The 16383-nt window shown below is 39.0% G+C and overlaps 1 protein-coding gene across 1 annotated transcript; it reads right to left on the reverse strand.

The window, feature by feature from the left end:
- Positions 1-7: 7 nt before the first annotated feature.
- LOC103481430 (protein NLRC3-like) lies at positions 8-13025 on the reverse strand (the record flags this gene model as incomplete). Its single annotated transcript, XM_017309810.1, is given in 7 exon segments — positions 8-38; positions 2112-2285; positions 4266-4475; positions 6277-8053; positions 10867-11012; positions 11585-11704; positions 12887-13025. Coding segments are annotated over 7 exon segments (2586 nt in total), but the record flags the coding sequence as incomplete, so codon positions are not given.
- Positions 13026-16383: the final 3358 nt, after the last annotated feature.

Here is a 16383-nt window from a genome sequence, read left to right on the forward strand (position 1 = left end):
TAGTCCAGTTGGTCTCTGACAAACTGCAGCTCTGCAATCTGAATAAAGAATAAAAACAGGATGCAGTTAAAACTGAAATGTGAACAAATAAATAATAAAATGTAGAAAATTAATTTCCCTGAATGTAAAAGAAACATGATGAACTGATTCTAACATCTGATCCAGTCAAACTGGTTTAAAAAATCCAAGCCAGCAGAACCAGAATATGTTATAACATTTTGTTAGAATATTTCAGTTCAGTTTTCAGTGGTTCTGGACTGGAATTAAAATGGACTTGGTACTGTAGAACTGCTAGGAGGAAGCAACTTACCTCTGAAGTGATTGATCATTTTATTACGGGAGTTACCCAAAATTCCTCTGTTATCCTACCTGGTTCTTGTGACTCAATGGTCAGCCAATTTTTCAACAAACTGAAATGTAACCTGAACAATGTAGCTCCATTAGTTTAAAAAACCCCCCTGTTTTTAATAAACAACTATGCCCAAAAATGAAAAAAATATGAAGACAAAGAAACTCAAAAGAAACTGCAGGAAAGCAGAGAGGAAATGGAGGAAAAACAAATTTACTATAGACTACCAAACAATGCATGAACAGCTTAACATATACAACTCTGCTGTCCGAATTTCAAGAAATGAATATTTTGCCAAATGATTAACAGTGACAAAATAACTGCAGTTTTGCTTTCCACCATTGATAATCTAATAAATCCCAACTTAACTGATTATTCACAGACTCCAACTGACTCTCTTTGTGAACAGTTTGAAAATCACTTCAGACGATAGATTAAGTAAATTAGAGCTAGCATTTTATCTAAGAAAAATACTGTTTTTAAGTCTATGGAATGTTTGTTTTTACCTGTGGAAACACTGGACTGTTTTGCTGTGGTTGATGCAGAGATGCTCAGCAAACGTTTCTCTAAAGCCAAACCAACCACCTGCCTCTTAGACCCAATTCCATCATCCCTTTTCATTCATTTTATAGATGTTATCAGTATGAAATTTTAATATTGTAAATTGCTCTCTTAAGATGGGTGTCTTCCCCACTCCCTTTAAATTAGCAATGGTAAAACCCCTTCTGAAGAAGAGTAATCTGGATCCTAGTTGTGGGATGAGTTTTTAATAATTACAGACCTGTATCCATTTTAAGCAAAGTTTCAGAAAAGCTTCAATTAAATACTTTTTGTAATCTGGCTTGGCTTCACACAAGCTCTCAATCCTTGTGCTATTGGAATATTGTAAATCAGTCATTTAACTGAGCCTGACCTTGTGCAGCACGAGACATTATGTTGTAATGTTCTGCGCCAATTTCTGATGTTAGTTGCCAAGTCTTGCAAAACAAAAAAAAAAAATAGCCAGAGAAAAAGATGTAAAATAATAGCAGTTTAAACTCTTAAGTATTTGCGAAAAACTGTGGTTCGCAACATTAAAACATGGATAATGCAACTATATAAACTGTAACTCTTCTTCTTTTCAATGTCAATCTCTTGTAATGCATCTCTGTGCTGCCTTCAGGAAAACAGGATATCAGTGTATCATCTATAAAATTGCACCCACATGAGGGCCAGCATTCCTCTTAATGTCATACAAATAAGGGACAGAAACATGGATGATATTTTTATAAAAACCTGTCTATTGATTTATGGGTCAACAGTTTTACTATGAAAAATTACAAAGAACAAATCTGGTTCTCAGTCAAACTCACATGATTTAAAGTGAAAGTATCATCAAGTCACTTAGACTCATGGAATTAACGTTGACAAAATAACAAAATATATAATATAAAATCTCATTAAAAACATACAGAAGCGATAAGTCCATGATTTCTGTTATGGTCTGTAAAGTATATTACAGTATTAGTTTCAACAGACCTACAACAATGTTATTAATTATTGCTCAAAATATATTTCCATATTAGTATGTTCCTTTATATTTAGTTTAGTTTCTTTGTTTATACTTGCATATGCATTTTTATGTTCTTTGTGCATATCTATTTCGTTTTCTTAGAGCAGTTTCAGCCTTTCTTGATTTATTGTTGTTTCTTCTTTAGTTTCTCTTCTATTATTAGTTTGCTTCACATTTTTATTGTATTTACACTAAACCATGATTTCTTACGTTAACTGTTGAATTTTGCAGAGACAGGTTAGTAGAAAACCACAGAGTTCCTTCACTACAGAATCTCCCAGGTTGGTGTTTCTCAGGATTAGTCCTGTCAGATGGGTCGGGTTGGACTTCAGAGCTGAGAACAGAGAAGTCCAGCTGGTCTCAGGCAAAAAGCAGTTCCCCAATCTAAATAAAGAATAAAAGACGTGAGCTGAAGCCAACAAAGTGCAGGTTAAAGCTGAAATATCAACAAATAAAATATAAAAAATTTTTTTAACGCTGGAAAAGACTAACGCTACAATCCTTCAATTACATAAGAGCAGAGTTATTTGATGGCAGGAATACTGAATGATGATTGGCTGATACAACTGACTGTGCAGCACAGATCTATCAACTATTTGGCAGGATGGCCACTCAGAGAAATTTTGATTTTATTTTGGATTTAGAAGTTATCCTGATATTGTTTTTTAATTATTGAATTTTGTTTAAAAAAATATTCAATTGAAATAAAAAATATAGAATCTAATCTTTTAAAATAATTTAAAATCTTGAACTTTAACAAGTTCTGTGTCAGATATTTTTTCAGATTTTTTTTTTTTTTACTCAAGTGAACTCAGCAGAGGGCTGGCCCGAAGCCAGCTGTGGGCCAGAAGTGGTCCGAGCGCCACCAGTTGAACAGCCCAGCTCTCTCTGGGTCAATAGGACCCAAACATGAGGACCCCTGCTGGCTGGACAGATGTCCAAAAGACAGTCATGGACTCACTGCACAAGGACGGAGGCCTGAAAAGGTCAAGAAGCTGGTTGTTCAGAGAGCTACATCCAAGAATATTCTCTCTCTCTCTCTCTCACACACACACACACACACACACACACACACACACACAGGCACGCGGGCGCGCTCTCTCTCTCTCTCTCTCTCTCTCTCTCTCACACACACACACACACACACACACACACACACACACACACACACACACACACACACACACACACACACACACACACACACACACACACAATAGCCTGATTGATATTTATTCCGCTTCTTGGTCATCATTTATTTGTAGTTTTAGTTTAAAGTTGCTTGATAATCAGCTGGAGACCCGACTTGGTAACTGGATCAGAACCACTCAGTTTATTCATCAATGGCCTTGGGTTCTTCTTAAAGCTGAAAGCCAATGGAGGCCATTATTTCCTAAGGAGACGTGACCTGATGAAGCTTCATCACAGAGACGAGGCTCCAACCGACTGACAGCTGTCAGACTGAAGAGGACGGTTCCTCTCTGACCCGGCCCAACAGAACCACAGCTTCAGGACAAAGTGAGGAACCTGCTGCTGCTGCAAACCTCACTTTATTCATTTCATATACAAAGTTGTGTATATGAAATGTGTGCACAATTATTAGTTAAGTGTTAATTTTGCCATAATTTTTATGCATATTTTCCAACATATTTTCCTTCCATCAACAGAAGGATTATAATTGCCTTAACAGATGACAACAAACAAGTGAGATGTGACAATTATCTGTTTTAATTGAATTGCATAATAATTCTGCACACTAATAGTTGTCCAGTAATAGGACAATATCTATCTGTGTCCAAAGAAAGCCAAAATCTCACTTTTACTTTCTTAAATTTTCAGGTTTGAGAGGTTAAAATTTTGGATTGACCAACAGCAATTTACTTAACAATTAAATTCATCCTCAAAACTACAACTTGTGCAATAATTGTCCAAAGTCCATATTTGTTTTTTTAAGAATTGGTCCTGTATTAAATGTCATCATGAATTATTATTTGTACTGGTCAGTGTTTGTGGCTCGACTCTGGAGGATCAACATTTCATTCTGGATGTAAAGATGGGAATCAAAAATTAAACAATCTGAATCTTTACCAAACAAACTGAAACATCTCCATCATTAATTAACATAATTTGAATTATTTTACTCATTTTTGTTCATCAGTCAAAAACATTTTAAAATCACAAAAACAAAGTTCAATAATCTCAAAGTCTGAAATGAGAAAATAATTTTTAAGGTAAAAGGTTTTTAAAATTTTACTCTGACATTTTGAAAGCTTGTTTGAAAAGAAAATATATTTGAATGAAATTATTAAGCAAAGGATTAAAATATCAATGAATGATTTTATTGCAGAAATAGAGAAAACAAACCTCAGATTCTTCACTTTACAGACGGAATCCTTCAGGATCTCACACAGAAGCTTCATATCAGAACCTACAAAGGTTTCACGTCTCAACCTTAAACGTCCCAGTGTTCCCAGTGCAATCTCACTTATTTCCAGTTCAATCAAATCAGGGTTGGACTTCAGAGCTGAGGCCACAACTTCACATTCAGTTTTATAGAGTGAACAGCCACCAAGTCTGTGATGAGAGAAGAGATAAATTCAGTTCTAATGAAATCAATCTGGATCATAAACAGACTAAAATATGATAACAGTAATGTCATCATGATGTCATCATCTGATCAACATCTGATCTTCAGTTTACTGAGTTTGACCCAACAGAGAGTCTGTGCAGTTCCTGACTAAAGTCCAGGTTCTGGTTCTGGTTCTGGTCCAGGCTTCATGTCCTCAGACCTTCAGCTCAGTCAGATGTTGAAGATCTTCTATCATCTGTGAAGGAAAGTTCAGTTTCTCTGCAGCATCAGAGCCTCAAAGGAGCTGCAGCAGCTGATGAAGAGGCTGACTGAGCTGAATGAAGGAAACTACTGGAGATGATGGAGAGGAGGAGGAACTGCTCACASCTCTGACTCACACTGACTTGGACTAGACCRTTTGGYTCCTTRARATCTTCCACCAAGCAGGAAGTRAGWTWTAAAKRWAGTGAGCAGAGCAGGAAGTCCAGCCTGCTGTGGACCTCTAGCATCTCTGGGTTTGTTTAGCCCATATCTGCTGCTGCATCTAGAGCATCTAGAATCCTCCTCATCATTAATAATAGTAATATATTAATGATAATAATAGTAGTATATTCTATAGAAACGTGGCTCCCAGCAGCAGCTTATTAAATGCTGCCACAGAGGAAACTGGGAGCAGACCAGACACATGATGCTCCCAGTTGTGTCTCCATTCATCTGCTGGATTTGATGCTTTAACAAAGTAGAAAGTGGACATTCGTCAACCTGCTTCAGCTAAAAGCTTCAAATTGTTCTGGTCGTCCTGCAGAGCAGCAGCAGAACCGGTCCTGCTGCTCCTTCAGGTCTTGACCGTCCTCTGTTGATCTGAGAGGAACTGGGACAAACTGGTGGGAAGAGGGACACATGTCTCTGCAGTGGTCTGTCCATCGTCTCAGAGGAACAAAGGTTTGGATGTCAGAAGAAATTGTTGCTAAACTCCTGAAGAACTGAAGAGCAAAACCCCTGAAGGAGACGGAGCGTTTGGGTCCAGCAGCATCTTCATGGTGAAGCAGTGAAAGTTCTCCAGGAACTAAAGAGGCTGGGATGTCTAAAGAGTTAAAGCTCATGTCTCTGCAGGTCTTCATGGAGGACAGCTAACAGCTTCAACAAAGGCTGCAGATGAAGGGTTGATGAGGAAAATGGTTCCAGCTCTGGAAGCAGAGTTCTCAGAGCTTTGGGAGGATCTGACAGAAACTAGGACTGTTTCTGGAACCAGACAACAATCACCACATTTTGGTCTCAGTTACAAACTCACAGGAAACTAGTGGGAGGAGGAAATGTTGGTTCACAAAGTTTTGAATTATGTTTCATTGCAACAACAACGATGCTGGAATTAACTGTAAAGTTTCCATCAAACCTAAACAGTGATTTTAGAAAAAGAGTCAAAGATCCTAAAAGGGGAATTATGGAGAAGAGGCCAAATGGGTGAAGAGGAGTTCAAAATTTAAAATGTGTCTCTGGCTGATTGGATCTTTCAGAGAAAATAGAGATTTTCTAGAGTTGAAGGTTTTCTAATCATTTCTACATGAAAACTGATAAAAAGTGGGATGATTTTAAAATGATAAAAATGTCCAAAAACTAAATGCTGCAACTGTCTTGAATGAAGCTGAATGTTTAGATATTTGAATGGCTATACTGCCTACTACTGCCTTTAACTACAGGAAGTAGTTAAAGGCCAAAAACACCCAGAATCAACTTGAAGAAAGAAGAAGAAACAGGAGAACAATAGTGCTGAATCAGCATTCACACAATGAAAACATCTGGACTCACCGAGCCTTTCTGCAGTTCCTCACAGCTGGAACCAGTCTCTGTCGTCCTTTATCTGATGTGTTGTACTTCTCCAGGTCCAACTCATCCAGAACCTCTGACATCTGCAGCATGAAGGCCAGAGCTGAACAATCAGTCACTGACAGCTCCTTCCCTGAATCCAGCAGCCGTTGGATCTCCTGATAAAATGAGACGTCGTTCATCTCCACCAGACAGTAGAAGATGTTGATGCTTCTGTCAGGAGAGATTCTATCAGTGTTCATCTCCTTCAGGTTGGTGATGATTTTCTGGATGGTTTCTGGACTGTTCTCTGTCTGACCCAGTAGATCTCCTAAGAGTCTCTGGTTGGACTCCACAGTGAGACCATGAAGGAAGCGGACAAACAGGTGCAGGTGACCATTTTTACTACCAAGGGATTTCTCCATGACTTTCTTCATGAACTCATCCAAAGATGTTTCATTGCTTTCTTCTCCCAGGAACATCTTGATCACCTCTGAGTTCCTGCTGGTGAAGCAGTGGAGCATGTAGACTGCAGCCAGAAACTCCTGGATGCTCAGATGAACAAAGCAGTACACTGATTTCTGGAAAATCACACTCTCTCTTTTGAAGATCTCTGTACAAACTCCTGAGTACACCGAGGCCTCTGTGACATCCAGACCACACTGCTCCAGGTCTTCTTGGTAGAACATGATGTTTCCTTTCTCCAGATGTTCAAACGCCAGCCTTCCCAGCTTCAGAAGAACTTCCCTGTCAGCCTCCATCAGCTCCTGTTGACTTGTCTCATGTCCTCCCTGGTACTTGTTCTTCTTCCTCTTTGTCTGGACCAGCAGGAAGTGTGAGTACATGTCAGTCATGGTCTTGGGCAGCTCTCCTCTCTGCTCTGTGGTCAACATGTTCTCCAGAACAGTAGCAGTGATCCAGCAGAAGACTGGGATTCCACACATGATGTGGAGGCTCTTGCAGGTCTTGATGTGGGAGATGATTCTGCTGGACAGCTCTTCATCACTGAACCTCTTCCTGAAGTACTCCTCCTTCTAGGCGTCGGTGAAGCCTCGTATTTCTGTTACCCTGGAAACCAATGAAGGAGGGATCTGATTGGCCGCTGCAGGTCTGGTAGTTATCCAGATGAGAGACGAGAGAAGCAGGTTCCCCTTGATGAGGTTTGTCAGCAGAACATTGACTGATGACTTCTGTGTGACTTCAGAAACCAGTGGACTGTTGTTGAAGTCCAGTGAAAGTCTGCTTTCATCCAGGCCATCAAAGATGAAGAGCAGTTTGCATTTAGCCAGTTGCTCTGCTGGGAGCTTCTGGAGTGTTGGATGGAAAACATGGAGCAGTGTGAAAAGACTGTGCTGCTCATCTCTGATCAGGTTCAGCTCCCTGAACGAAAGCAGAACCACCACAATGACATCTTGGTTCTCCAAGCCCTCTGCCCAGTCCAGAGTGAACTTCTGCACTGAAAAGGTTTTTCCAACTCCAGCAATACCGTTGGTCAGAACCACTCTGATGGCTCCATGTTGGTCAGGAAAGGTTTTAAAGATGTCATGGGACCTGATTGCAGAATCATGGAGCTTCTGGAACAAGGAAGCTCTCTCCAGCTGCGTCACCTCATGTTGGGTATTAATATCATCACTCTGTCCCTCTGTGATGTAGAGATCAGTGTAGATCTTGTTGAGGAGGGTTCTACTTCCTGTTTCCTCACTTCCTTCAGTCACACATTCACATCTCCTTCTCAGACTGATTTTATGTTCTTCTAGATTGTCCTTCAGACCAACATCTGCTGAAACAGAAGAGGAGCCAATTGTGTTAAAAAACATGATTTTGTGATTCATTTGGAACAAAACCCAGTGAAACATTAGGAGGTGTTATCATTATAAAGTTTATGACTTCTCAGGATGTGAACAACTGGATCTGTCCTCAAAACCAGAATTTTATTCCTTTGTCAGACAGCAGATCACTGTCTCTGTTTCATAGACAATTTCTGTTTACTGTCAGGAACAGATTCGCAAACCAGAATAGATGAATAAATGCCAACAGAAACATGGCCATTAAATGCAGCAGCTTTAAGCAACCTCAACTCTTCTGCATTATGTAATTCTACAGTTCCTACCTCCCTGTCTTCCACAAACACAGCATCTCTAGAATAAGCACAGTGACGGAAAAATGTTTCCTTCCAGCATTTTGCCATCTAAATGAAAGAAATCTGGAGAAAAAGCTCTAGTCCGCCAGATAAATGGCTCATTGTATCAGGTAGTGTTCACATTTGGAATACCTTTTCTCAGTCAGAGACTAGATTGAATGTTTTTGAAGAACATTTACAGACTGGAGATTAGGGGTGCACCGATTTATCGCTCAGCCGATTTATTGGTGCCGATTTCCTTCATTTTTTCATCCAACCATCCATCCATTTTCTTACACCCTTGTCCCTATTGAGGTCGGGAGGGTTGCTGGTGCCTATTTCCAGCTAACGTTCCAGGCGAGAGGCGGAGTACACCCTGGACAGGTCGCCAGTCTGTCGCAGCCTTCATTTTTCCATTTTTTCTATTTTTACATATGAAGCAGATCTTGTCCACCAATCTTGTCTACCTCAGCATAGGTCTAAAAAGCAACCTCTATCCTCGTCTGCTCTACAGTGAGAGAGGTTTAACAAATAGACCGGCCCACCAGGTCATGTCTGAATGTTTACAGTTAACAATAGTTACCCCAACCCCTCAAAGAAGTGAAACAGGACAGTTGTTCACATTATGTTAATATTTCATTTCAAGTTAAACATAAAACATGTCTTTGTTGTGTTTAATTAATTAATTCTAGTAAAGATAGCATGATTTTGTCACATGTTAACCTAATGAAATAATTTTGTTAAGCGAATTGGCCCTTCTGAAGCTGCTGCCCCCACGACCCAACCCCGGATAAGTGGCAGAAAATGGATGGATGGATGGTTGGATGGATGGATTAGCATACCGATACCTCTCTTGACAGAAGACAAACGTAAGGGCCAGTAATGTATCAATAAAACTGGAACAAAAGAAAAAACAGTTTAAACTGAATTACTCTGGATGCTCATCCAAAGACTGCAGTTGTGAGTTTGAAGTGCTTTTTGCTATGAATTTAAGTTGGAAATCACAATTTTCTCTAAGTTTTATCAGGTAAGGATTATTTTAATCTACCAGTTTGCTGCTATTGCTGTTTACTGATAATGTACTTAAAATATGTGGAAGGAGAGGAGGGGGCAGAGGACGCAGAGGCATGAAGAGTTTTAATGGCTCAAATTAAACAGGCTGCCTGTTCAACCCCGGCAGGCTAGAAGAAGTAGTCTACCCTGGGCACACTCTTGTTATAATAGGTTGTGCATGTCATAATTTTTCTTATTTTTTATATATATATATTTTTTATATAGACCAGATTTGTGTCATTTAGACTGTATAGTTTCCCACTGGCAAGAAATGTTGCAGAGTATAAAACCTAAATTTTCACTAACATAACCAATATAAAATGTAATAATTCATAAATTTTATGTGTTAGGGAGGTCCAAGGATTGAAATGCATGCACTTATTTTGCAGGAAAGAATTTGGGATTAAACGGGTTAATGAAATACAATTATGTGGAACCTGCTGACATAAGAAAATTATGTTGTCTATGATTCATTTCTTTTGTTAGGGATAATATATGTATATGCTAAGAATATAGAATAAATAATATATATAATATAGTATATATAATATATGATGCACCTTTTCCACTGATTCTACTTCAGCAGCCCCACTTTACTCGGACTGGCTCTACTATGAATTATGAATCTGGCTCAGTCTGTATTGGGGTGACGCCTCCTGACAGTGGGCCAGTCAGAGCAGCTGTCCAATTTTTATTTGGATTTTCAAAACCACAACCTTTTCTTTCCACCACCCATAACTTCTGCCACCTCGCTTTCAATTTTTGGTTTTATTATATCCTTCATTTCTGCTATGCTGAACTTAACTTTAATATCAGCCAATACCGCATTGGTGCTTCTGTTTGCAATTTTATTCCTCTTAACTCAGTGATGTGCTGGAACCCACAAAAATGTACTAAACCTCATCATATTAATTATATAAAGTGTTGAATATCAGCCTGTTTGGTTAGAGCTGGTGACATGCGTTATGCTGCATGACCCTTCAGAATAAGAGTCTTCACTAGTATTTTTCAAAGCTAACAAACTAAAAAAAACTCAAATTGTATGTTTTTGAACCCAAATGAAATAACATGAAATATAGCATTGCTGACTCAAAAAGTTTTGTTTTTTTTTTTAATCTGAGCATTAGCTCAATTGTCAATTAAGTAATTGACAATGTTAAGTAATTGTCAATTACTTAACATATAATTTTCATGGCTATTTTTCTGAACAGGCTCAAATTAAAGAAGGACTATGTTAGCCAGAGTTACCAACACATTGTTTGCATTTACATTTACACCGGCTGGAAAAACACAGATTTAGTTGCAATAATTGATGACAGAAAGACTTTTAAATCTTGAATTTCCAAATCTGATCTAAAGACGTGGATCTGATTCAACAGAGACAACAGGATGAAGCTCTGATTGGAGGTGTTCAGTCTCACCTGCTGCACATCTGCTCTGATTGGCTGTCAGCAGTTCAGCTCCTATTCTGAGTTGTTTTCCACACTGGGGGCAGGAGGAGGGTTCAGATGGAGCAAACTGGTCCCTGTAGGACATGATGCACTGTCTGCAGAACCTGTGTTCACATCTGGCAGAAACAGGATCCATCAGAACCTTCTGACACAATGCATAGCAGGACGGCTGCTCCTCCTCCTCAAGTAAAGACATTTCTTCATCACTGAAACAGTTCACTAACAACAGGCTGGGGCTGTCCTACTGGAGCTGAAGCTAAAATGAAGCTGAAAGTTGATTTTTCTCCATCTGATCTGATTGGCTCAAGGTGTTGCACATCTAGAGTTTAGAGCTGCTACCGAGGACTACAAAGTTGACCCAAATGTCTGAATCAATATAAATAAATAGTTTTAAACAGCTGTTACACTCAGGAATAACTTAATAAAAAATATAAAGTCATTATTGGCATTCATTTATGATATTTAACAGGTATGAGGGTGGAGAGAGTAGACCAACACCGGGATTCAAACCAATTTTTCCTCCACAGGTGGTTCTGGTCTCTAAAATCCCAATTTAGGTCATTATTAAACTAAAATGGCTGAAATTAGATTTTTGTTTTTCTGCACCAGTTTTTAAGCAAAAATCAAAGTGTAAACCCTGGTTGGTCTCTATATAGTCACATCCACCAGTTAGAAACGGGTTTCTTACTCTGGGTCTGATGGTCCAGGATCTTTACTGAAGTCTGGAGGAGGATCTTTGGACAGGTCACTCCTCATAGACAGGCTGATGGATCCTGCAGGCTCTGCTCTTTGTCTGTGGTTCTCATCTCTGAAACACAAACATGTTGTTATTGAGATCACATCAATCAGTGAGAAACTCTGTGACAAAACCTGACCAAATCATATTTCTAGGAATTATTCCACAAAGTTCTTCTATAGTATCCACTGAGAGAACTACAAAACCCAGAATGCACTTCACAGCGTCTCATTGCTGCCATCTAGTGGTGGAAGGTGGAGAGCAGAGGATCTGGTCCCTGATACCAGAACCAAAGCTGTTCATCTTGGTCTGAGGAGCCGATGTGGGTCATTAAAGACCAAAACCCAAGAACCGACCAGGAAGCAGAACCTCAGAACCAGCAGACCAGCCAAGAGCTGCTTTTACCTTTGACCTTTACTGAAGCTAAGTGGGCTTGGCCAGGTCATCAGCCTACCTGGAACAACTGGACCCATTGTTCCCAGTATATACACTATTTTGCCAAAAGTAGTCACTCATTTACCTTGACTCACCTATGATCTTAAGTGACATCCCATTCCTAATCCAGGGTTCAATGTGACGTTGGTCCACCCTTTGCTGCTAGAACAGCTAATTCTTCTGGGAAGGATGTTCATTAGCTTTAGGAGTGTTTATGAGGATTTTTGATCATTCTTCCAGAAGCACATTTGTGAGGTCATACTGATGTTGGACAAGAAGGCCTGGCTTTCAGTCTCTGCTCTAATTAATCCCAAAGGTGTTTTATCAGGTTGAGGTCAGGACTCTGTGACAGACTGCCATCATGCCTTTATGGAACTTGCTTTGTGCTCTGGTGCACAGTCATATTGGAAGATGAAGGGGCCAGCTTTTTATTATATTACTATATAATTGGCAAATAAATATTTGCCAATATATATATATTTTATTATATTTGGCAACATAGTGTATATTCCCTCCTTCAGTAGGTTTAGAAACAATCTCTGAGTCGTTGCTCTTCACATTCTTGGTTGTTTTTGTTTTCATGCAACATTTGCAAACATCACTGATTCACTCATTTATGCTCTACTGATTTATGTAGAGCTTAAACATCATTTAAGCTCTACTGATTTTCTGACCAACATTCTTCAAGTTTATTTAGGTTTAAGTTAATGCAAAATAAAAAGTAAGTTACTTTATTTTTATTCTGAAGAATAAAAATAAATATAATTTATATTATATTTCTCTATATTCATATCCATGAGTTAGAAACTGGTTTCTTACTTTCTGTCTGAGGGTCCAAGTTCATTACTGAAGTTCAGAGGACGATCTTTGGACGCGTCACTCCTCATAGACAGGCTGATGGATCCTGGAGGTTCTGCTCTGTTCTTCTTTAGATCCCAATCTTCCATCTTCTGGACTTCTTGAAAGGGAAACAGTACAAGTCTGTTACAGTGATCCAGTTCCAGTAACTGTCATAAAAAGCAGCAAGCTGGTTCCCATCATGTGTTCAGAGGATTAGAGGAACCCGACTCCAGCACAACTTCAACATTTTCTGGGAACTAAACACCTCTTAAAGTTAGATGGGTTTTTGTCTCTATTAATCTGAAATTAATAAAGACAAAGAATCTTGGTCTTTCAATCAAAAATGAAGAGCTTCTGCAAAAAAGTAAAAAAAAACAAACAAGAAAACATGAACCAACAGAAAACACCAAGTACTTGACTGGTTCCAGTCTGACTAAAGAAAAGGGATTTTTGTGTCAAATATAACTTCTCATTGGAAAGGAAAGCACTAAGATAACGAAATATGCTATACCAGATAGCATATAGAAACGTTAGGCAGAAACATCGAATCCACGATGAAGCCTGACATTGAAATGGTATTGAAGGTGGTCAGTGACTTGCAAGTTGAATCAACCAGAGCTGATACTATATCAAAGTTGATTCAACCATCATTTGAATGTGGATCTACGTACACACTAATGTTGATTTTATATTGAGTCATAGTTAAGGAATCAATAATGATTCATGTACGTTTTTTGGTTTGATAGGTCTACGTCATAAAAAAACAAAGAGGAATGATCTACAGTTATAGATCTAGAGTCAATGCACAGCGTCAGCTATTCCAGCTGGAAACTAGAGATCAGACGGTTACAAAGTTAGTCTTCTATCACCCGAAGAACATTTCAGGATCAACGTATTAATGTCCCAGCAATATCTAGAGAAACTTCCCCAGGTATTTATCTTTAGTGGCATTGGTTATTGCAGAAGCGTCTTCACAGGTCTCCCTAAAAAATAAAAAATCAATCCTCCAGCTGCAGTTGATCCAGAATACTGCTGCTGGCATTCTGAGTAAAACCAGTAAGATAGAACACACCACCCAGTTCTACAGTTTTTGATAACTCTATTTGACAGGGTGTACATAAGCCATGTGTGATGGCTGCACACAAATGTAAGATTCAATCACACCACACACAATAGTTCATAGTCAATCTCACTACACTTGTATTTTGTTTCTTTAAATATAGGATTTAAACAGAATAACTGGTTTTTGTTTATTATTCTACACATCATATAACACTGTATTCTGGAATAAGTGACTACATTTTAGTTTCAGTTGTTATATGCTTTGCTTGATTTAACCTTTGTTTGCTTTGTGTTACCTCATTGCCGGCTGCTCCAGCCTTCAGGGGAACAATGTGGTGGAGAAGGGGTGGAGCAGCCCTATGGAGACGGAAAACTGGTTCACACCACAACTCAGCCCCGGCTCCAGATGAGTTTAGCAGGGGGGACACAGGCTTATTTTTCTAGCAAAAATAATATTACTCAAGAAAAAGGTAGTAAACCTACTCTTATAAGTACCTTTTTCCAAAAAAGTTACTCAAGTAAATGTAACCAGTATTACCCACTTTTGAACATAGACAACATCAGTCGCCTATAGGCTATAGCCGATTGTTAACACCTTAACTTGTTAACAAGCTTAAGGTACTGTATTGGTATTAGCTAGTCATCATTTAGCTAACACCTGCATCCAACAACTTTACGCAACTCAGTAGATTAGCTTGGGGGAAAAACTGTGCAAAGTTTTTTGCGTTTTGCTGCCCTGATTCTAACACACCTGAGTAGCTCTGCACAGCAGCAGCAGGTCTCCTTCGCCGCACAGATGTAAACCCAGCGCCAGCGTATTGGCGTTCATTTTGCGTTTAAAGGTGGCTCAGAAAAACAGGCTACGACGTGTTAACAACGGATTAAACAGTTTCAACTGCTAAAAGAAGTGACAGACAGCACAGTGCAGAAGGCCCAACTGTATCAAATCGACATAGGAATGACAGAGTTGGCCACTTTAAGGTAAAAAACAACAAACAGCTTCCAGTCCAGGGGGGGCACGGCTGACTGTGGGGGGGCAATGCTCCTCAATGCCTGCCCATACCGCTGGGCCTGCCACAATTCATCATCAAGAGGGGGAAACGGGAGCTTCTTATGTTAGTTCCGGTTAGGTTTTTGTGTGTTCTCCCCTTTGTGTCTTCTATGTGGCCTGATTAGCCAGGATTTAAGTTTCCTCTTTTTCTCATTTAGATAGGTCTGTTTGTTTGAGTTAATCTAACTTGAATTCTGCTACGTTGATCTCTTTTATGGGCCCAACTTTGTCATTTTTCATTATTTACCCAAGTTTCTGTTTTGGGTTAAATAAAAAACAATTCTTTTTTAATTTAAGCATGTGCCTGACTCTCCTTTTGTTACCATGGTAACAGTAGCAGGACTTCACAGCAGAACCTCAGAGGACACAAAACTGGACCAGTTAACCCAGAACCTGCTGCACTTCAGCAGGTCCATTAAAACCTCCAGTTTGTACCTGACAGGCTGAAGCTGCTGGAACGTTCTGACCTCATATCTTTAAAGCTAAAGCAACTGCAACTTTTATTAAGTTGCAGGAGAAAAAGTTCCCAAGAGACATTCCACTTTTGCTGCATTATTTCTGCCAGCAGATCTGATTAGAAACTTGGATTTTTCTAATGGCAGCAACAATAAGATACAAATGAAGCCTGTTGCTGCACATCCTGAGCCACTCAGTTGTTTGACAATTTAGATCAAAATGCATTTTTTCTGCATTTTATGAAAGTAACTTAATCATGTTAAATATTTAATCTATCAATTCAACCAAAAAAAATTATTTTTGTATATATTGAATTTGCTACAGCAGCATCACAAATAAAAAAAAGGCTGATCTCAGTTCATAATATTTTAATCACGTTATGTTTGAGTTTAGTTTGATCATCTGAAACATTTAAAAATAAAACAAAGTGTAGAACAAGAGCAGCAGCATAATATCTAACCGCCTCATGGTCTCAGATGTAAAGAAACATGTCTGTTCATGTTCTGACTCAGTTCACTGATAAGAAGTTTTATGGTTCAGTTGGAACAGAAACCTCCACAGTTACCTTTGTTTTAACACAGATTAGAGTATTTATGATCCACCACAGAGCTGCAAGGACAGGAAGTTACTCTGGAACAAAAAACTTGTCAGAGAATCAAGCAGTTCTGACTCTTTTCTCTTCATAGAGAGAAAAACTAGTATGAAGTTTCAGTAAAAAGTGATTTTACCTTCAACCTCGAAATAGACTTGATTTAATTCACTCGTTCTTCAGAGCTTCTCTTCTCTTCCTGCTCCCTTCTTCTTCTGTTCTATTATGGCGCATTGCAAGCAACTTTAAGGTGCATACCGCCACCTACACCTACTACGCACTCTTTGCTACGAGTGCAAGAAGTTGGCCACTCCACCT

This window comes from Poecilia reticulata, linkage group LG2 (genome assembly GCF_000633615.1).
Source record: "Poecilia reticulata strain Guanapo linkage group LG2, Guppy_female_1.0+MT, whole genome shotgun sequence".
In the NCBI taxonomy this organism is placed as follows: domain Eukaryota; kingdom Metazoa; phylum Chordata; class Actinopteri; order Cyprinodontiformes; family Poeciliidae; genus Poecilia; species Poecilia reticulata.